Genomic DNA, 22752 nt, shown 5'->3' on the forward strand with positions numbered 1-22752 from the left:
CACAGGGTGATGGAGTGGCTGCGGTCTGTAGACCTGGCGGAGTACGCCCCCAACCTCAGGGGGAGCGGGGTCCACGGGGGGCTCATGGTGAGGTCAGGGGTCAGGGGAAGAGAGAGAGAGAGAGAGAGAGAGAGAGAGAAAGAGAAAGAGAGAGACAGAGACAGAGACAGAGACAGAGACAGCGAGGGAAAGAGAGGTAGAGAGAGAGAGACAGAGAGAGAGAGAGAAAGAGAAAGAGACAGAGAGATTTTTTTTTTGATTTTATAAAAAACACATTTATTTACATAAAATCACTTACAAAGTGTGTTTCAGTACAGTTACATACATGCACATTGTATCTCACATTATACATGTGTTCTTAACACTAAAAAAACACATGAGACTTCACATAAAGTCAATGTTAAAACACAGCTGCTCCTCTACAAGACAACAAATAACTTCTTTAAAACTCCACCGAAACAAAAATTCATCAATATTATTCATTAGGGAGTAAAATCTATAATCCACTCTGACCCTGGCTCTTACCAATGCTTTAAACATTGGCATCAGCTCACCATCCAAGCCATTCTCCATTTTTATTTTCCTGCTCTTATAGATGGCCATTTTGGCTTGACCCACAATAAAATTCAACATTTGCCACTTCATTGCATTGTCTTTTTTGTAACCAGCCCCAAACACAAAAGCTACTTCACTCCAACTTTCACCACACTTCAAAAACACAGTGTTCAATGTTTCGAACAGGCCTTCAAGTCTTTTGCATTCTAAAAAAACATGAAAAATAGTTTCTGGCTCTTGACAAAAAGGACAACAAATTGTTACAGTGGGGTTTAGTTTAGCAACAAAATAATTTACTGCTACTGCCCCTTTCAAAATCCTCCACTGAAGGTCACCTGTCCTCTTGTTTAGCGGTGGCTTATACAGCACTCTCCACACTGGTGTACGTTTATCTTGGACCTTCAGTCTCTTTCTCCACACAGTGTCTGTTCTTCCACTCAATTGAGATTTGTGCAACGCTTTGACACAATACTTGTACATATTTTTCCCATTTAACATATACAGATTTGTAGGTACACCATATGAACAACCCAACATGGGTCCTGTCAGTCCTGTTTGGTCAATTTCAATTCCCAGCTCAGGGAACGGATCTCCCTCGTCAGGACTTTCTGTTCCACTGGAGTATTCCCGTAACATGACTTGTTCCTCGCTGCTCAGTTTTTCAGTCCATGCATTTAAAATGTCTCTGGTATGCCGGGATGACCTCAGACCCAGTAGAGAAGCCACTGCCTCTGTGTTGTGAAGTCCGGGCCCAGCTACATCCACTACATGCCTCAGTTTTACTGCCCCCACTGAGCACAAACGCTGGACAAGCCCAGGTCTACCATTGTCCTGAATGTCTAGCCGGGCCCCATAAATCAAAGGTTCCTCTAGCAGCCAGAACAGTGAGGTTCCCAGCTCCAGTCTATTCCATTTGAATAAAAACCATGCTCTAAAAAGACTCTGATAAAAAGGAGGCATTCCACACCAATGTGCAAAATTACAGTTAGTTAAAAACAGAGATGCATCCAAACCAACCCCTTCCACTCTCCTTAAAATGGCACTCATTACATGTTTCCATACAACATTGTCCCCTCCTATTAAAAACCGCTGGATATGCTGCAATCTAAAAGCTGCCTTTCTACTCTCCAGGTGCACTAAACCCTGACCCCCCTCCTCCTTCGGCAGATACAGTACACTCTGTTGCACCCAATGTAAGTTATCCCAGAAAAACCCAACCATTGTAGATTGCACTTTTCTTAATAATCCAACAGGGGGCTCTAGACATTTTAACTTGTGCCAGAGAGTTGATGCAACTAAGTTATTTATGATCAGAGCCCTCCCTCTGTACGACATTTGGGGTAACAGCCACCTCCACTTGTTCAACTTCCCCTCCACCTTTTCTACCACTCCTTCCCAGTTCCTCTGTACCGTCTTATCATCACCTAAGTAAACCCCCAGGTACTTTAATCCTCCCCTCTTCCAGCTTAAACCTCCTGGCAACTGAGGAAGACCTGTCGACCACCTCCCAACTGCTACAGCCTCGCTTTTTGCCCAATTCACTTTCACAGCTGACAACTTTCCAAAAGTTTCAACAATTTTGCCCAAAACCGTCACATCTTGCTGGTTTTTAATGATCACAACAATATCATCTGCATATGCAGATAAAATAAAATGTGTATTAAAATCAGGTAAAAACAGGCCATTTATGTTAAAACGAACATTGTGCAACATAGGTTCAATGGAAAAAGCATACAGCATACCAGACATGGAGCAACCCTGTCTTACACCTCTCGTTGCTTTAAAAGGTTTACTTAAAACACCATTAATTTTCAGCACGCTCTCAATGTCTTCATACATCACCTTAATCTTGGCAATAAATCCAGGGCTGAGGCCAAACCTTTTTAACACTTTCCACAGGTATTGGTGCTCAACCCGATCAAAAGCCTTTTCCTGGTCCAAAGAAACCAGACCCGCTTCAAAACCCGCTGTACCAGAGACTTCCAAAAGATCTCGAATTAATGACACATTGTCAACAATGGACCTGCCAGGCACACAGTACGTTTGTGTCCTATGGATGACCTGGTCCATCACCTTTTTCAGTCTGTTGGCTAGGACTTTAGACAGCAACTTATATTCGCAACATAAAAGCGACACTGGTCTCCAGTTCTTTATTTCTTGGAGGTCTCCTTTTTTGGGCAACAGAGCTAGAACTGCTCTCCTGCAACTCTGAGGCAGCAAAGAGTCCTCAAAACTCTCATTAAAGACCTCCAACACATCCTCTTTCAATTCATTCCAGAATGCTCTTTAGAACTCTGGTGGGAGCCCATCTATCCCAGGAGCCTTTCCCCCCTGCATGCTCTGCAATGCTACATCCACCTCCTCTGCAGTCAAAGGTTCCTCCAACTCCTTATTGCTCTCCTTTGAAACAATAGGTAAACCACTGCAGAAGGATTCAAAAGCAGATTCATCCTCCTCATATTCACTTTTAAACAAGTGAGCATAAAAATCAACAGCCCTCCGCCGGATATCCCTGGCTTCAGTTAGAACCTGCCCTGTATCCGAACGGAGAGCATGGATACACCTGCTCTGTCCATTTCTTTTTTCCAAACTGAAAAAGAACTTTGTTGGCGAATCCATCAGCGCGACATTCTGAAAACGTGACCGGACCAGCGCCCCCTGTGTTCTAGTGCCCAACAAGTCTGCCAGTACAGCTTTTTTGAATTTGAGGTCTTCATTATACCCTCGATTTCCTGAGGACTCTGCAGAAGCTTGCATCTCCACTATTTCAATCTCCAGATCTCTCATCGATTTGGTGATGTTACAAGAAACACTGAGAGCGTACTGTTGACAAAGCTGTCGAATCTCTACTTTCCCACGATCCCACCACTGTTTCAAGGATGCAAACTCTCCTTTCCTAGTTCTAAAAACTTTCCAAAAAAAAACAAACGTTTCCTTAAAATTCACATCTAAAAGCAAAGCCGTGTTAAAATGCCAATATGCAGACTTGTGCTTTACATTGGCAATAAAAACATTACATGTTACCATTGAATGATCAGAAAAACCTACAGGTATTATCCTGCACTCTTTCACAGTACTAAAGTGATGTTTAAAACAATAGAACCTATCTAATCTGGCCATAGAAAAACGACTCTCTCTGCAATGAGCCCAAGTGTATTGTCTTTGTTTATCATGGATTCCCCTCCATACATCAATTAAATTGTTAGTGTTCACAAGCTGCTTCATAGCATGTTTTGAAGCAGGATGTGGTTCACTGTGGTTCCTATCTATCTGATCATCCTCTGTACAATTAAAATCACCTCCCAAAAATAAGAAGTCTTCAGGCTCACACTGACCTAACACTACTCCAAGTTCACTTAAAAACTGAACCCTGGTGGGTCCTATATTTGGAGCATAAACATTTACAAAAACAATATTAAAAAGCTCATATTTGGCTTTAACTATCAACAACCTACCCTTAATATTTTCTTCCACAACGAAAGATTTTGGTATAAAATGTCTGGCGAAAAGGACAGCCACACCTCCACTACTGTTACTTAAGTGGCTTAAAACAACTTCCCCATCCCATTCTTTCCTCCAGTCAATTTCATTTAAAGGGTCACTGTGCGTTTCTTGAACCATCACTACATCGCATCTCTTCAATTTACAGAGTTCAAACAAGTTTGCTCTCTTCCTCATATCTCTGGCTCCATTTACATTAAGTGTGGAAACCTTGATATCACTCATTATATCTAAAAGGAGTGTACAACAGGAAAAAAAACCTTGGAACCGTCCTAAACTACCTGGATTCTGATTTCCCTTCATTGTGTGTTTTATTGAATTTTTGTACGATTTTCTTCAGCCTAAAAACCTCCTGGGAAGTGTACCCCCCACCCTCATTGCTCCTCACTCTCATTTGGCTTCTTGCTGAGTTAACAAACATCTCCTCATCTTCAAAATAATCTCTAATTTCTACTTTCCTTATGTTTTTTGTTGTTTGCAAGAACTTTTGAATCTGTTTAACTGTATACCGTTTCTTCTGTTGTGATTCAGACACTTGTGAATCAGTGGGAAAATCATCTTCTCCACTACTTATTTCAACATTATGACTATCCTCCTCATCCTCATCCTCATCTATGCTGGACGAATAACCTCCTGCTACATCCTGCTCCTCTTCTTCCTGACTCTCTTTGACATCACTTTCCACTCCTTTTTTAGCCTGAGAGCCACTATTGTCCCTTTCTTTTTCCTTTTCAACTGGCTCAGGTATATCATCCTCCACCTCACCACTGTTGTCATCCACTGTCTGGCTGTTTACCTTATTTATCACATTCGGCTCTTTCTCTACTATTCCGCTGTCACCTTTTCCTTGTCTCCTTTCCTTCTCTGACGTGTTAGGGGTGCCGAACCACCTTTGTTCTCCCCCGTCACGTTACCACTGTCTGCACCCGCACTGCCCTCACCACTGGCCGAGGGGGGGGCGCTCCCCCCTCCCTCTCCTACACCCTCACTACCCTCACCACCGGCCGAGGGGGGGGCACCCCCCCCTCCCTCTCCAACACCATCGGTGCCCGCAGCTCTACTCTGCCCCACTCCTCCATCCTCCGCACCTGCACCACCCCCTCCCTCTCCCGCACTACCCTCACCACCGGCCGAGGGGGGGGCACCCCCCCCTCCCTCTCCTGCACCCTCGGTGCCCGCAGCTCTACTCTGCCCCCCCTCTTCCTCCGCCCCTGCGCCGCTCCCAGCTCTGCGCTCTTGGGGCTGTGCGTCTCCCGCCTCTCTTTGCGCACAGTTTCGGATCACATGCCCCTCCCCTCCGCACTTAAATCACTTAGAATTTCCAGAGTTCACAAAAACCACGTAATCAAATTCATCCACTCTCAATTTGAATACCAAATTAAGCTCTTCTCTGCTGTTCTTGAGAACCATTATTACCTGTCGTCTATGTGAGACAACATGTTTCAATAGCGGAGATTTACATCCCGATGACACTTTCCTTATAGGGGAAATGATCCTCCCATGTCGTTCTAATTGACTTATCAATAGATAGTCACTTATGAACGGTGGAATGTTAGATATGGTGATCTTTTTACCTGGTGTGGAGAGAGGCGTCACGTTAACGAACACACCGTCAATACTTACACCGGATTCAATAACGGTATTAACTTTCTCCACACAGTCCAGAAAAATCACAACTCCACCGTTCATTCTAGCAGCAGATTTAACACTGTTGTGTCCAACAACCTCAGCTACAGCTAAACTACAATCCTCTACGGACACATTAGAAGCAGATATTCTAATTCCATGCTTTCTACCAAGTTGAGAAAACTCCATACTGGCGTCTTACGCCAGCCAGCAGCACGCGCTGGCCGACTGCCAAACAAAACTCCCCGCTTAACCCTGTACACCCCAAACACTCAGTAAACTAACACGACACTATAATTGCAATATTGCATATATAAATTTAAATAAATATATAGATAAAGATAGAAGAAAAGTTAAGCACTCACTACCTCCACGCACCTCCGATCTCCAATCTCTTTCCCAGCATGCACTGAGAGAGAGAGAGAGAGAGAGAGAGAGACAGAGACTGAGAGAGACAGAGAGAGACAGAGAGAGAGAGACAGAGAGAGACAGAGAGAGACAGAGAGAGACAGAGAGAGAGAGAGAGAGAGAGAGAGAGAGAGGCAGAGAGAGGGAGAGGGAAAAAGAGAGAGAGAGAGAGAGAGACTCTGTGTCTCTGCCTGACCTGTCTGTGTCTCTACCTGTCTGTCTGTGTCTCTACCTGTCTGTCTGTGTCTCTGCCTGTCTGTCTGTGTCTCTACCTGTCTGTCTGTGTCTCTACCTGTCTGTCTGTGTCTCTACCTGTCTGTCTGTGTCTCTACCTGTCTGTCTGTGTCTCTACCTGTCTGTCTGTGTCTCTACCTGTCTGTCTGTGTCTCTACCTGTCTGTCTGTGTCTCTACCTGTCTGTCTGTGTCTCTACCTGTCTGTGTCTCTACCTGACCTGTCTGTGTCTCTACCTGTCTGTGTCTCTACCTGTCTGTCTGTGTCTCTACCTGTCTGTGTCTCTACCTGTCTGTGTCTCTGCCTGACCTGTCTGTGTCTCTACCTGTCTGTCTGTGTCTCTACCTGTCTGTGTCTCTACCTGTCTGTGTCTCTGCCTGACCTGTCTGTGTCTCTACCTGTCTGTCTGTGTCTCTACCTGTCTGTGTCTCTACCTGACCTGTCTGTGTCTCTACCTGTCTGTGTCTCTGCCTGTCTGTCTGTGTCTCTACCTGTCTGTGTCTCTGCCTGACCTGTCTGTGTCTCTACCTGTCTGTGTCTCTGCCTGTCTGTCTGTGTCTCTACCTGTCTGTCTGTGTCTCTGCCTGACCTGTCTGTGTCTCTACCTGTCTGTCTGTGTCTCTACCTGTCTGTCTGTGTCTCTACCTGTCTGTCTGTGTCTCTACCTGTCTGTCTGTGTCTCTACCTGTCTGTGTCTCTGCCTGTCTGTCTGTGTCTCTACCTGTCTGTCTGTGTCTCTGCCTGTCTGTCTGTGTCTCTACCTGTCTGTCTGTGTCTCTACCTGTCTGTCTGTGTCTCTACCTGTCTGTGTCTCTACCTGTCTGTCTGTGTCTCTGCCTGTCTGTCTGTGTCTCTGCCTGTCTGTCTGTGTCTCTACCTGTCTGTCTGTGTCTCTACCTGTCTGTCTGTGTCTCTACCTGTCTGTCTGTGTCTCTGCCTGTCTGTCTGTGTCTCTACCTGTCTGTCTGTGTCTCTACCTGTCTGTCTGTGTCTCTACCTGTCTGTGTCTCTGCCTGTCTGTCTGTGTCTCTACCTGACCTGTCTGTGTCTCTACCTGTCTGTGTCTCTGCCTGTCTGTCTGTGTCTCTACCTGTCTGTCTGTGTCTCTACCTGACCTGTCTGTGTCTCTGCCTGTCTGTCTGTGTCTCTACCTGTCTGTCTGTGTCTCTGCCTGTCTGTCTGTGTCTCTACCTGTCTGTCTGTGTCTCTACCTGTCTGTCTGTGTCTCTACCTGTCTGTGTCTCTACCTGTCTGTCTGTGTCTCTGCCTGTCTGTCTGTGTCTCTGCCTGTCTGTCTGTGTCTCTACCTGTCTGTCTGTGTCTCTACCTGTCTGTCTGTGTCTCTACCTGACCTGTCTGTGTCTCTACCTGTCTGTCTGTGTCTCTACCTGACCTGTCTGTGTCTCTACCTGTCTGTGTCTCTGCCTGTCTGTCTGTGTCTCTACCTGACCTGTCTGTGTCTCTACCTGTCTGTGTCTCTGCCTGTCTGTCTGTGTCTCTACCTGTCTGTCTGTGTCTCTACCTGTCTGTCTGTGTCTCTACCTGTCTGTCTGTGTCTCTACCTGTCTGTGTCTCTGCCTCTACCTGTCTGTCTGTGTCTCTACCTGTCTGTGTCTCTGCCTGTCTGTCTGTGTCTCTACCTGTCTGTCTGTGTCTCTACCTGACCTGTCTGTGTCTCTACCTGTCTGTCTGTGTCTCTACCTGTCTGTGTCTCTGCCTGTCTGTCTGTGTCTCTACCTGTCTGTCTGTGTCTCTACCTGTCTGTCTGTGTCTCTACCTGTCTGTCTGTGTCTCTACCTGTCTGTCTGTGTCTCTACCTGTCTGTGTCTCTGCCTGACCTGTCTGTGTCTCTACCTGTCTGTCTGTATCTCTACCTGTCTGTGTCTCTGCCTGACCTGTCTGTCTCTACCTGTCTGTCTGTGTCTCTACCTGTCTGTCTGTGTCTCTACCTGTCTGTCTGTGTCTCTACCTGTCTGTCTGTGTCTCTACCTGTCTGTCTGTGTCTCTACCTGTCTGTCTGTGTCTCTGCCTGTCTGTCTGTGTCTCTACCTGTCTGTGTCTCTGCCTGACCTGTCTGTGTCTCTACCTGTCTGTCTGTGTCTCTACCTGTCTGTCTGTGTCTCTACCTGTCTGTGTCTCTGCCTGTCTGTCTGTGTCTCTACCTGTCTGTCTGTGTCTCTGCCTGACCTGTCTGTGTCTCTACCTGTCTGTCTGTGTCTCTACCTGTCTGTCTGTGTCTCTACCTGTCTGTCTGTGTCTCTACCTGTCTGTGTCTCTGCCTGACTGTCTGTGTCTCTACCTGTCTGTCTGTGTCTCTACCTGTCTGTCTGTGTCTCTACCTGTCTGTGTCTCTGCCTGTCTGTCTGTGTCTCTACCTGTCTGTGTCTCTACCTGTCTGTCTGTGTCTCTACCTGACCTGTCTGTGTCTCTACCTGTCTGTCTGTGTCTCTACCTGTCTGTCTGTGTCTCTACCTGTCTGTCTGTGTCTCTACCTGTCTGTCTGTGTCTCTACCTGACCTGTCTGTGTCTCTACCTGTCTGTGTCTCTGCCTGACCTGTCTGTGTCTCTACCTGTCTGTGTCTCTGCCTGTCTGTCTGTGTCTCTGCCTGACCTGTCTGTGTCTCTACCTGTCTGTGTCTCTGCCTGACCTGTCTGTCTCTACCTGTCTGTCTGTGTCTCTACCTGTCTGTCTGTGTCTCTACCTGTCTGTCTGTGTCTCTACCTGTCTGTGTCTCTACCTGTCTGTCTGTGTCTCTACCTGTCTGTCTGTGTCTCTACCTGTCTGTCTGTGTCTCTACCTGTCTGTCTGTGTCTCTACCTGTCTGTCTGTGTCTCTACCTGTCTGTCTGTGTCTCTGCCTGTCTGTCTGTGTCTCTACCTGTCTGTGTCTCTGCCTGTCTGTCTGTATCTCTACCTGTCTGTCTGTGTCTCTACCTGTCTGTCTGTGTCTCTACCTGTCTGTCTGTATCTCTACCTGTCTGTCTGTGTCTCTACCTGTCTGTCTGTGTCTCTACCTGTCTGTCTGTATCTCTACCTGACCTGTCTGTGTCTCTACCTGTCTGTCTGTGTCTCTACCTGTCTGTCTGTGTCTCTACCTGTCTGTCTGTGTCTCTGCCTGTCTGTCTGTGTCTCTACCTGTCTGTCTGTGTCTCTACCTGTCTGTCTGTATCTCTACCTGTCTGTGTCTCTGCCTGACCTGTCTGTGTCTCTACCTGACTGTCTGTGTCTCTACCTGTCTGTCTGTGTCTCTACCTGTCTGTGTCTCTGCCTGTCTGTCTGTGTCTCTGCCTGACCTGTCTGTGTCTCTGCCTGTCTGTCTGTGTCTCTACCTGTCTGTGTCTCTGCCTGTCTGTCTGTGTCTCTACCTGTCTGTCTGTGTCTCTACCTGTCTGTCTGTGTCTCTACCTGTCTGTCTGTGTCTCTACCTGTCTGTCTGTATCTCTACCTGTCTGTCTGTGTCTCTACCTGTCTGTCTGTGTCTCTACCTGTCTGTCTGTGTCTCTACCTGTCTGTGTCTCTGCCTGTCTGTCTGTGTCTCTACCTGTCTGTCTGTGTCTCTACCTGACCTGTCTGTGTCTCTACCTGTCTGTCTGTGTCTCTACCTGTCTGTCTGTGTCTCTACCTGTCTGTCTGTATCTCTACCTGTCTGTGTGTGTCTCTACCTGTCTGTCTGTGTCTCTACCTGACCTGTCTGTGTCTCTACCTGTCTGTCTGTGTCTCTACCTGTCTGTGTGTGTCTCTACCTGTCTGTCTGTGTCTCTACCTGACCTGTCTGTGTCTCTACCTGTCTGTCTGTGTCTCTGCCTGTCTGTCTGTGTCTCTACCTGTCTGTCTGTGTCTCTACCTGTCTGTCTGTGTCTCTACCTGTCTGTCTGTGTCTCTGCCTGTCTGTCTGTGTCTCTACCTGTCTGTCTGTGTCTCTACCTGTCTGTCTGTATCTCTACCTGTCTGTGTCTCTACCTGTCTGTCTGTATCTCTACCTGTCTGTCTGTGTCTCTACCTGTCTGTCTGTGTCTCTACCTGACCTGTCTGTGTCTCTACCTGTCTGTCTGTGTCTCTACCTGTCTGTCTGTGTCTCTACCTGTCTGTGTCTCTACCTGTCTGTCTGTGTATCTACATGACCTGTCTGTGTCTCTACCTGTCTGTGTCTCTACCTGTCTGTCTGTGTCTCTACATGACCTGTCTGTGTCTCTACCTGTCTGTGTCTCTACCTGTCTGTCTGTGTCTCTACATGACCTGTCTGTGTCTCTACCTGTCTGTGTCTCAGGTGCTGGAGCCTCGCTTCAACGTGGAGACGCTGGCCCTCCTGCTCAACATCCCGCCCAACAAGACTCTGCTGAGGCGCCACCTGGCCACACACTTCCACCTGCTCATCGGCTCCGAGGCGCAGACGCTCAAACAGGAATGTCTGGAGAACCCAGACTACCTCCTGCTCACCGCCACCGCCAAGGTCAAGGTAGGCTCCTCCCCCCTGCTGCTGATAGGCTCCTCCCCCCTGCTGCTGATAGGCTGCCCCCTGCTGCTTATAGGGACCAATGAATACCTAGCTTTGTAAGAGCCAGACACTGATGTGTCCCTGGATGTGTCCCCATACTCCCAGGATGGCCTCCTTCTTTAGACCTCTACCTTCTGGCCTGACCACTGATGAGTAAACGGACTGGTTAGGATATCTCCATGTTGCTTGACCCTGATGTCATCAACGCCGTTGCTTTGGACTTATCTTGTCTTCTTGCACTTGAACAGCATTGAGGTGGATGCAGCTCGGCTCTCTAGTCAGCTATAGCTTTTATGTGTTAGCTAATGCCATTTTATATTAAAACACCTGCTAGCTAGCATGCTAATTTCACACGTAATTCGCTCCGCTAATGTTACAGAGTTGGCTAGTTAACCCACATCACATCAGCCAAAAATGAATATAATTCAATAATTGGATACTACTTTGTTTCCAATCATAGCTAGCTAGCTTACTTACTTATCAAATCTAGCTTTTATGTTTGTATTTACATCAGGCGGACACTATTTGGCAGGCAGACATAATCTGGCATGACAGTACCTCTGTGTGTGTCTGTGTATGTACACACCTGTGTGTGTGTGTGTGTGTACACACCTCTGTGTGTGTGTATCTGTGTATGTACACACCTGTGTGTGTGTGTATCTGTGTATGTACACACCTCTGTGTGTGTGTATGTACACACCTCTGTGTGTGTGTATCTGTGTATGTACACACCTCTGTATGCGTGTGTATCTGTCCTGACTGTCGTCCTCCCCGCCCTCCTAACCCTAACCCTGCAGCCCAGGCGTTTGTCTGTGTGTATGTGTATGTATGTACACACCTCTGTGTGTGTGTGTGTGTGTGTATGTACACACCTCTGTGTGTGTATCTGTCCCTGCAGCCCAGGCGTTTGTCTGCGTGTGTGTGTATGTACACACCTCTGTGTGTGTGTATCTGTGTATGTACACACCTCTGTGTGTGTGTATCTGTCCCAGCAGCCCAGGCGTTTGTCCTTCGGGGGCTTCGGGACCCTGCGGCGGCGGCGCCAGGAGGAGCGGGAGGAGTACGTCTGCCCCCTGGACGTGGAGATGCCCAAGAACAGCAGCTTCCAGAGAGGCCCGAGGATCTACGAGGACGAGCTGGACCACATGGAGCAGGTTAACCCTAACCCTAACCCACACGCCACAGAGTTAACCCTAACCCTCACCCACACGCCCCAGAGTTAACCCTAACCCTCACTAACACACCCCAGAGCGCTAGCCTTCTAGTAGAGCCTGCATGATCATGGGTAGCAAGAGGTTGACGCTTTCCAGTGATGAGCACGGTGCCAGGGCTAGTCCTTGTCTGTATGTATGAGCTGTGATGACCAGGGTGCCAGGGCTAGTCCTGGTCTGTATGTATGGCAGGGTATCCACGGTGTCTTGAAAAGTATTAAAAGTTGATAAATACATTTTGGGAAAATCAAGACCCTTAATAAGTATTAAAAAGTCTTTATGAGGTCTTGAATTTTGTAGGTATTTTTCTGAATTAGACTCTGTCCAAAGAGTTTGAGTCCTAAAAACTTTTAGTAAAAGTTCGTGAATGTATTAGTTTTATTAAAAAACAAAGATGAACCGGAAATTCTGTTGTATGATAGTGGTCTAGTCTATTGCAAACTAAAACTGTTAAGTTAAAGGTGTCACTGATGTCAACGGTTACAGCTCGAAGTGGAGGTGAGGTCTGGAAAAATATTGACACAGTCTTTAAAAAGTCTTAGAAAGGTATTGAAATTAACCTCAAGATTCCTGTATATACCCTGATGTATGTATGTATGAGCTGCTCTGGGTGAACCCTGCTGTCTGTGTTTGGTAGATGAACCCTGCTGCTGTCTGTGTTTGGTAGATGAACCCTGCTGCTGTCTGTGTTTGGTAGATTAACCCTGCTGTCTGTGTTTGGTAGATGAACCCTGCTGCTGTCTGTGTTTGGTAGATGAACCCTGCTGTCTGTGTTTGGTAGATGAACCCTGCTGTCTGTGTTTGGTAGATGGAAGACTCCGAAGGGACCGTGAGGCAGATCGGAGCGTTCTCCGAGGGCATCAACAACCTGACAGTAAGACATCGTTGAAATGCTCTGACATGATCACATGATCACATGATCTCTGCCAAGTCTCTCAGTGGTGGTCTAGAAAACCTACAGTGGTTAACGGAGTCTGCCTGTTTCGCCCCCCCAAGGTTGAGTCATGGTGAATCTTTAGTCATTTACATGCAGGGGAGGCTGGTTCATTAGGTGCAATTGGGCAATGCCCCACCAAAGGGAGAAGAGAGAGATTTTTTTTCTATGACTTCTAGACAGTGTTGCTTCTGAATATCATAGTCCAATCAGCTAGTGTTCTGTGGAGTATATCATAGTCCAATCAGCTAGTGTTCTGTGGAGTATGTTCCAATCAGCTTCAAGTCCCGCCCCTTTCGGGGCAACTTTCAGTCTACTCGAAGTTGCACTAGGCTGTTCTCGTAGACTTGCATGTAAAATCTATTTTGGTAACTTCAGGCCATTCGGTCAATTGTCTATGGGGTTTTGGGACATGCACCGAAAGGGGCGGGACTTGAAGCTGATTGGAACATACTCCACAGAACACTAGCTGATTGGACTATGATATACGCCACAGAACACTAGCTGATTGGACTATGATATTCAGAAGCAACACTGTCTAGAAGTCATAGAAAAAAAATCTCTCTCTTCTCCCTTTGGTGGGGAGCCAGCCTCCCCTGCTTGAGGATATTACAACTGGACCTATTACCGAAGTCAAACTTCGTTTGTGGTCGCAATCTCCGCGCAATCTCCGCGCAATCTCCGCGGCTGTTAGGCTGCTACTGTTGGTGTTTTGCGAAGCCAGAATACACAAACTCGACCTGAAGGTAAGAGAGTCAGCTAAGATAAAAGCTACTTCAAACATTTAGTAATATCGTCAGCATGGTACGTTTTCTATTGTCGTCTTTTAGCTTGTTTGTTTATGTATTCAGCACACGCACACACACACACACACACACACACACACACACACACACACACGCACACACACACACACGCACACACGCACACACGCACGCACACACACACACACACACACACACACACACACACTCACACTCACACTCACACACTCACTAGAGGGGATGAAGAGGTCTGTACAGGGGGGTAGAGGGGATAAAGAGGTCTGTACAGGGGGGTAGAGGGGATGAAGAGGTCTGTACAGGGGGGGTAGAGGGGATGGAGAGGTCTGTACAGGGGGGGTAGAGGGGATGGAGAGGTCTGTACAGGGGGGTAGGGGGGATGAGGAGGTATGTAGAGGTGGGTAGGGGGGATGAAGAGGTCTGTAGAGGTGGGTAGGGGGGATGAAGAGGTCTGTAGAGGTGGGTAGGGGGGATGAAGAGGTCTGTACAGGGGGGTAGAGGGGATGAAGAGGTCTGTACAGGGGGGTAGAGGGGATGAAGAGGTCTGTACAGGGGGGTAGAGGGGATGGAGAGGTCTGTACAGGGGGGTAGGGGGGATGAGGAGGTATGTACAGGGGGGTAGAGGGGATGAAGAGGTCTGTACAGGGGGGTAGAGGGGATGAAGAGGTCTGTACAGGGGGGGTAGAGGGGATGGAGAGGTCTGTACAGGGGGGTAGGGGGGATGAGGAGGTATGTACAGGGGGGTAGAGGGGATGAAGAGGTCTGTACAGGGGGGTAGGGGGGATGAGGAGGTATGTACAGGGGGGTAGAGGGGATGAAGAGGTCTGTACAGGGGGGTAGGGGGGATGAGGAGGTATGTACAGGGGGGTAGAGGGGATGGAGAGGTCTGTACAGGGGGTAGAGGGGATGGAGAGGTCTGTAGAGGTGGGTAGAGGAGATGTAGAGGTGGGTAGAGGTGATGAAGAGGTCTGTAGAGGTGGGTAGAGGGGATGAAGAGGTCTGTACAGGGGGGTAGAGGGGATGAAGAGGTCTGTAGAGGTGGGTAGAGGGGATGAAGAGGTCTGTACAGGGGGGTAGAGGGGATGGCGAGGTCTGTACAGGGGGGTAGAGCTATTCTCATGCTAAAATCGACTGTAAATCCAGATTTTAAAGTTGATATTCTTCCCCGTGGAGCATGCCCCCATAACCTGTGCCCCACCCAAAATGTTTAGCACCAGCCGCCACTGTTTACATGTACTTACCGTTAATAAGCAGCTGCCTCCTAACACAGCAGTCCTAACGTAGCTGCTTGTCACCGAACATTCAGTATCTCCAGTTGTGTTCACAGAGAATGTTTCCAATTAAAAAGTGAGACTTTGGTCCCATTCCTTCCTGTGTGTGTGCGCGTGTGCGTGTCTGTGTGTGTGTGTCTGTGTCTGTGTCTGTGTGTGTGTGTGTGTGTGTGTGTGTCACAGAGCATGCTGAAGGAGGATGAGTTCTTCAGCTCCCCCGAGGCCAGCGTAACAGATGAGGATGTGTGAGGGAGGGGCCGGGGATGACGTTGCCATGCCAACCGAGCGCTGTGAAAAAAGGACCAAACTGTGCCTACACCACCTGTTAACCCCCCTGTATACCCCCCTCACACACGCACACACACACACACGTTGAGACCCATGGCCCTAAGAATGATCATTTCAGCCACCCATGATTTCTCTCACCATTCCCCCAGGTGAAACATTATACGTGTGTATTTATTTAAATCCAAATGTATTGCATGACTTGAGAATGCAACATCTGTGCATTTACATTTTACCCCCAATGCATCTACGGTGTTATGAACCTTTCTATCTATGGGGTTTCTACAGTATAATGTATGTATGTATATCCACAACATCTGTGTACTTGTGTGGTCTACCAGTTAGAACCATGTTTATGTTCCACAGGAAGCTGTCATACTGCTCATGTCCCAGATCAATAGTATGACTTCAATCCATTCAATCATCATTCAATCATCATTCAATCATCATTCAATCATGTCCCTTAAGTTCTCATTATTACTGTTAAACATGGAAGCCCAACATTTTAAATGTTCCTACAGAACAATGATATTGTTATGCAAGCCTTAACTATATCAGTGAAGACTATATGTACTGTGTACTGTTTTTTTTATGCCATTTTTTTTTATCGTCAATAAAAAAAACTAATGATAAGGGCTTCGTATTTGACACATAATACACACTAGATCAGCATCTTAACACTGATTTGTGGACTGAGAGAATCTTTTGTGTAAACATTTTCTTTTTTTCTTTGAGAAAAAAACGTTTTTCTTTTAGCTGACAAGTACGACTTTCCAAGGTAAAATAGATGAAGGTATTGTGATAAAGTGTATACATTGTTACAGTGAAATATAAGAGCAACATGGACACACATTTATAATATAGTATAGGTGTTTCGCTATCATATCCTAAGTTTCCCTTTATGTTGGGAAGAAAAAGAAACATAGTATAGTATGATATTATGATATGAGTATGATATCATATCTTCTTCTTTTTTTCACTTTATAATTGTTTTTCTTAGAATGATAATAATCATACTATACTATATCATATGTATATATCATACTATCATTCTTTCCTTAGAATGATAATAATCATACTATACTATATCTATCTATACTATATATTATCATATATATAATCATAGTATGATACAGTATGATATATTATATATCATTCTAAGGAAAAAATAAATAAAGTGGGAAAAAAAGAACATAGTATAGTATGATATACTGTATATATATATTATTATTATTTTTTCTTCACTTTATTTATTTCTTCCTTAGAATGATAGTATGATATCAAAGAAAGGAAAGAATGATACTAAATTCATACTTAAAGTGAAAAAGAACATAGTATAGTATGATATAATATATATATGTATATATTATTTATTTATTTTTCATACTATACTATGTTCCTTTTTTTCACATGGACATGGACACACATTCATAATATGATATAGTATATGTCACAAAAGGGCTAGGGTTACCCTATCCTAGGTTTCCCTTTATATCCTAGGTTTCTCTTTATATCCTAGGTTTCCCTTTATATCCTAGGTTTCTCTCTCTATATCCTAGGTTTCTCTCTATATCCTAGGTTTCTCTCTATATCCTAGGTTTCTCTGTCCTAGGTTTCTCTATATCCTAGGTTCCCCAAAAACAAAACAAAAAAGATATATCATACTATACTATGTTCATTTTTTTCTTTTAATACAAAAGCTCATGGACACACACATGTATAATATGATACATAGTATAGTATGTTGTAGTCTGATATAGTATCGTGTAGTATCGTAAGCGTCATAAAAAAAGAACATAGTATAGTATGATATGATGTAGTCATACTATACTATGTTATTTTTTTTGTGACGCTTACTATATTACATCATAATATATCACACTATACTATTGTGACTCCACTTCTCAATAGCCACAGAATAAAGCAGCAATGAAGCATGACTTTTATTCACTTGACATTTATAGTGTATATTAAATGTGTAGCAAAATTAAACAGACCACCAACTCTGCGATAACGTTATAACTATAATATATAACGATAACACACAAACAACATCAACACCTTCAGCTTCTTCAGTAGTCGATCTGAGCATTCTTCAGCAAGTCGGATATGAATATGAAATGATATAACGGTACATCTGTGACTCTATACTGCATGGAATAGCCTTCATTGTGGGCAGTAATAATGATCATAACTCAGCCACAGGGCATACAATGTACAGTACATAAGCATAGCAATAGTAAGGCACTCGGGGGAAAAAGGCCAAAGTTACATATCGAAACATCATTTACAGTTTTAGCAGGAGGGATTTTCATGTATCAAAATGATGGTCCCGTTCTTCATCTCCTACCAGTGGTCATAAGATTCATTCATGATTTGGACAGATTTGTTCCCCTTTCACAGGGATTATTATTACGTGAAATTAAGTGAACAAAACAAAATGGTTCGAACTGTGATTCTGTTGCAGGGTGAGTAACAATATGAACAGCCGGTCCATGCGCTGATGCTTAAATGCTTAAGTGCTTTGGGTTAGGGGCAGATAGCTGCCTAGTCTCCTTGGCATGTGGAGGTTTCAGAAGCTGAATCTGTGGTCCGCGGCGTGGCCCACCTTGTCCAGGTTGGGGATGCAGGCGTGCTGGATCATGGGAGGGGGTCCACACATGATGATGAGGGTGTCGTCCCCAGGGGGGGGCAGGTGGTCCCTCACCATCTCCTCGCTGATGAAGCCTTGGCTGTACTCCCAGCCTGAGACAGAAAGGAGAGGTCAAAGGACAAACACAAGTCAACACCTGATTAAGGACGAGGAAGATACATGTAACTGAAGTGTCATAGAAGGGTTAGGGTTAGGGTTAGGGTCCGTACTCACCCTCAGGCGCTTTGTCCACGGTGAACCACAGCTGGAACCGGGACGGGTTACTCGCCAAGACCTCCTCCAACTCAGGGCGGAGCAGAATGTCTTTCTCAGTCTAAATTGGGTTAGGGCAGGAAGACGGCAGAACAGGTTTACTAACGGCCAGACCATGTTTGAACTCTTTGGCCGATCAGTAGATTCATTCAAGATGGAGAACAGAACACACAGTGGAGGGCTAATGATGTCATCTTCCCTGTCCTGAACCTGAGAACACCGCGGAACGCTCCCCGCAGAATGACGTCATTGTTGTTGTTGTTGTTGTTAGCTCACCTGGTTGGCGAAGAGCAGGTGGCACATGGTGTGGTCCTGGGGGTCCTTCATCACAGCTGTGATGATCTGCAGCATGGGAGTGATTCCTGGGGTAACATCCATCAAACAAATATGGAAATATCAATCCACAGCTGGTTAAACAGATCAGACAGTACAAACTAAGCCCAGAGCCATTCTGCCGTACCAGTTCCTCCTGCGATCATGCCCACATGCTTGAACGATTTCACCACGGCTGGCAACTTCTTATCTGGCTTTATGGCGAACGCTCCTGTTAAAAAAAGAAAAGACAAAAGCATTAGTTAATCAATAAAGAAGTGAATCTTTCACAGCAACCAATTACTACAGGACTGAGGTTCACCATGTATCTTGTATTGTTTTTTTAAATAGTTTTCCTGACTGTACTTTTGTTTTACATGTTATTTATCTATTCTTGTTCTCTCTATAGAAGCACTAGACAAAATGAATAGAATAGGTTTCCCTTTATATCCTAGGTTTCTCTCTATATCCTAGGTTTCCCTTTATATCCTAGGTTTCCCTTTATATCCTAGGTTTCCCTTTATATCCTAGGTTTCTCTCTATATCCTAGGTATGTGTATGGAACCTTTAAGCAAGATCTTAAGACATACATATTTAATCGCGATTTATCATGTAGGCCTAGCTGTACTTATATTTTACTTATAAATATTTTCTCTTAAACGTTTTATTCTCCTTTTCACATACTATCTTATACTGTCTTGCTTTGTTTTTCTTGTGTTTTATGTAACATTTATCTGAACCATGTTTTTATTTATCTGAACCATGTTTTTAGTTATCTTTCTTTATTTTGTTTTACCGTTGCTGTTGTAGACCAGCAGGCCGCTGGGCCCTCTGAAGTCGATCGTGTCGTCGATGCGGAGGCTCTCCAGGTGCTGAGTCATCTTTCCTCCCTCGGGGAACTTCGGATGAACGTCTTTGTAGTAAATCTGGGAAGGGAGAAGGAAGCGTGTGGGAACCCTGGCAGAGGAGACGGCTGCTGAATGACTGTCGAGTCAAAAGAGGAACATCCATTTCTGATTCGGGTTACCTTGACCACCAGGTCTACGAAGCCCTTGTCATCATCGCTGGACACTGGTGTGTACGGTCGGACCACCAGTTTGCCGTCGACCTTGGCAGACAGGTAGATGTGTTGCCCTGGGAATAAAACCACATTCACAATGAATGTGGTGAATAGAACCACACAGACAGATCGCCATTTGCTGATGAAGAGTAGAGAATAGGTTACACAGCAGCTTTTCATGACATGTCTTCATAGTATCAGTGCTGACAAGTTTAGCAACTAGGCCTATATTAAATGCACTGACGCACCTATGGGGAGGCCCCAGGACACTGGCTCACCTATGGGGAGGCCCCAGGACACTGGCTCACCTATGGGGAGGCCCCAGGACACTGGCTCACCTATGGGGAGGCCCCAGGACACTGACGCACCTATGGGGAGGCCCCAGGACACTGGCTCACCTATGGGGAGGCCCCAGGACACTGGCTCACCTATGGGGAGGCCCCAGGACACTGGCTCACCTATGGGGAGGCCCCAGGACACTGACGCACCTATGGGGAGGCCCCAGGACACTGGCTCACCTATGGGGAGGCCCCAGGACACTGGCTCACCTATGGGGAGGCCCCAGGACACTGGCTCACCTATGGGGAGGTGCGTGGGCCCCCCCCCCCCCGTGAAAACTACAACTGGTGATGGTGTCTAGGTCTTTAAGTGTTAAACAGCTGAGAGCAGTCACTGCTGTTTTTTGTGGTCTTCTTTCACACACACATCTTACCAAGTGTGTATGAACATCCTCACAAACCAACAAAGAACATGATCTATATCAAATTTAAGACAGAAAACTCCACACTGGTATCTGATCGTCAATCACCGGATAACTTTATTTTAACTATATACAAACTGGTGAATGAAATGAGGGGGCCCCCCAAAGTATTAACATGCTGTGGGAATCACTGGACTCACCTATGGGGAGGCCTAGGACGTGATCCGCAGACGGGAGGGCAAAACGGAATTTCCTTGTATCATGACTGATGATCTGTAACAGAAACAACAACACCTTCAGATCACTATGCAACTGTTACTTGCAGAGCACTTTCCCTGCAAACGTTGCAGCTAAATAAACAGAGAGCACACCCTGAGACTGTCAACTATTCAAACTCAGACACACATCCAACCAGCCACTTATATGACATTATGAATCACTGTTTGATGTTCGACTTAACTCACTGGTTGCATAGTTACCTTTATCTACACTGATTGGAGACACAACACACAGGGGAACATCGTGTAGCGCAGGACTGACCAAAACAATTCCTATGGTCCTACTCAAGTAGACTATGCAAGTATTCTTTTGCAATATCAGTTAAAATTGAGCAAAAATAGATGAGTTTTACTCAGACAGACAGAGAGAGTTGTTACCTCTTTATCAATCAACCGTAAGGCATACTTGATGTTAGGGTCCTCTAAAGTAATAGCAGCCCTCTTCTTTGAGAATAAAAGGCTGAAGATGAGGTTGATGATATTGTCGACACTCCCACGAATGAGCTGCAAAGAGAAGAAAACAAGGTCGCATCTCTAATGACGTTATTGGCGCTGGCAGGGTGTATATAGGCTGGGTATATACAATATATAGGCTGGCCAGCACTGAAACATTTATGAACTAACATTATCCGATCACCAATATGTTAATCAAGGACTCAAAACTATATCGAAACGAACAGACGTGGGGAGTGGCGGTGGTTGGGGCGAGGCTGCGAGGAGGAGGAGGAGGAGGAGGAGGAGGAGGAGGAGGACGCAGGCAGGGAAACCTCCGTGTTATAGTAGTGACGTTACGGGGGTGCCACAGCGTCGCACTTCCCACCTAAGTGAAGTATATACATGACATTTATATAAACTGCGCTGCAGTGTTCTCTACGTGTTCTCTGTTCCAAGTCTCTTTCTCAGGAGACCATGGCAGGGCTGAGCCCAGCAGAACTACCACCAGCTGCCACGAAGTGTCGCTGTCACCCTCCCAAGAAAGACAGTTGCTGCTGTGGTTAGAATGGTTATATATGTTACAGGGCTTGACATTAAGCTTTTTCAGGTAGTGAACTTATCTTTTACTTGTCCTAGAGCTCAAGTTACTTGTCCAAATCCAAAGATTTTGAAAAAGCAATAATATGAATAATAATATATCATACTCTCACCGGCCACTTCATTAGGTACACCTTTTCAACTGCTTGTTAACGCAAATATCTAATCAGCCAATCATGTGGCAGCAACTCAATGCATTTAGGCATGTAGACATGGTCAAGACGATCTGCTGAAGTTCAAACCAGCATCAGAATGGGAAATAAAGGTGATTTAAGTGACTTTGAACCTGGCATGGTTGTTGGTGCCAGACGGGCTGTTGCGTGATATTATAGTGTCAATATGGACCAAAATCTCTGAGGAATGTTTCCAGCACCTTGTTGAATCTATGCCACAAAGAATGAAGGCAGTTCTGAAGGCAAAAGAGGGGGTCCAACCCCAAGGTGTGCCTAATGAAGTGGCCAGTGAGTGGATGTGTATTTACAGATTAAGATTGGCCACAAAAGGGATGAATATCTAGGAATATTTACAACAAAATGTTTGTAACTACAGTCCCTCCCCAATGGAAGCAATCTTATCTGCTAGCCTTTGGATAGTATCCTGCTAGCTAACTCACTAGCATGTCCAGACAGCTTCACTCTCGAGGCTTTGGAGTAAAGCAACAAGGGCAGATTCAGCTGCAACAGGGTCATAATCATAATCATACTCACACCAATGATGTAAGAAAGCATCTTTATAGTTTAATAGTTCTGTGAGTTAAGGACGAGTCTGTCTGTCCACGAGAACACAGGCGTTCCAGCTTGCGAACTGTCAAACTGCGTATGTGACCAACTTCCGCAGTCCCAGCATGCACTTCACAATAAAAGTCCCTCCTTACACAACCAGTGACGTCACATGGAACCGGTGTAGGTACCGGATTTTCCCACCCTACCAAATCTTCCCACTTTCCCGTACCTACACCGGTTTAAAAGGGTGTGTAACGGTTGAGACATCAAAGCATATAAGGATATTTAGTCACTGTGAGTGTTTTTTCGTTTGTTGAAAGCTGTGGATTAGAATGAGAAGATTAACCTTCTTGATAATGTAATGGTACATTAAGTACCGCCTCCACCAGAGGAAAATAATCATAGGAAAAGAACAGTTAGATTGACACTGAGTTCACTACTT

At 45.7% G+C, this 22752-nt stretch overlaps 2 protein-coding genes across 7 annotated transcripts in view; one reads left to right on the top strand and one right to left on the bottom strand.

Moving 5' to 3' along the window:
- Positions 1 to 15907, top strand: part of LOC308164587 (liprin-beta-1-like) — a 60114-nt gene extending 44207 nt beyond the window's left edge. For 3 of the 6 annotated variants that reach the window (XM_080538657.1, XM_080538660.1, XM_080538659.1), the window contains 5 exons: positions 1 to 87; positions 10591 to 10779; positions 11811 to 11972; positions 12838 to 12903; positions 15200 to 15907. The exon at positions 1 to 87 is cut by the window's left edge and continues 39 nt beyond it. In XM_080538657.1, the coding sequence (XP_080394783.1) occupies positions 1 to 87; positions 10591 to 10779; positions 11811 to 11972; positions 12838 to 12903; positions 15200 to 15265 (570 nt within the window). In that variant the 3' untranslated portion in view covers positions 15266 to 15907. Of the gene's footprint in view, positions 88 to 1686; positions 1749 to 10590; positions 10780 to 11810; positions 11973 to 12837; positions 12904 to 15199 lie in introns of those variants that run through there. The other 3 variants (XM_080538658.1, XM_080538661.1, XR_013937642.1) reach the window with 2 other exon arrangements.
- A 1324-nt stretch (positions 15908 to 17231) lies between these two features.
- LOC308163333 (NADH-cytochrome b5 reductase 3-like) lies at positions 17232 to 22423 on the bottom strand. The gene is made up of 9 exons (XM_080537527.1): positions 22296 to 22423; positions 20935 to 21060; positions 20479 to 20551; positions 19546 to 19652; positions 19315 to 19444; positions 18667 to 18750; positions 18483 to 18568; positions 18168 to 18267; positions 17232 to 18046 (listed from the first exon to the last, which is right to left on the bottom strand). Exons 1-9 carry the CDS (start codon positions 22314 to 22316, stop codon positions 17874 to 17876), a joined length of 900 nt encoding a protein of 299 aa, XP_080393653.1. The 5' UTR covers positions 22317 to 22423; the 3' UTR covers positions 17232 to 17873.
- Between the last annotated feature and the right edge of the window lie 329 nt (positions 22424 to 22752).

The sequence above is a fragment of the Nansenia antarctica genome (assembly GCF_963989245.1).
Source record: "Nansenia antarctica genome assembly, chromosome: 8".
Lineage (NCBI taxonomy): Eukaryota > Metazoa > Chordata > Actinopteri > Argentiniformes > Microstomatidae > Nansenia > Nansenia antarctica.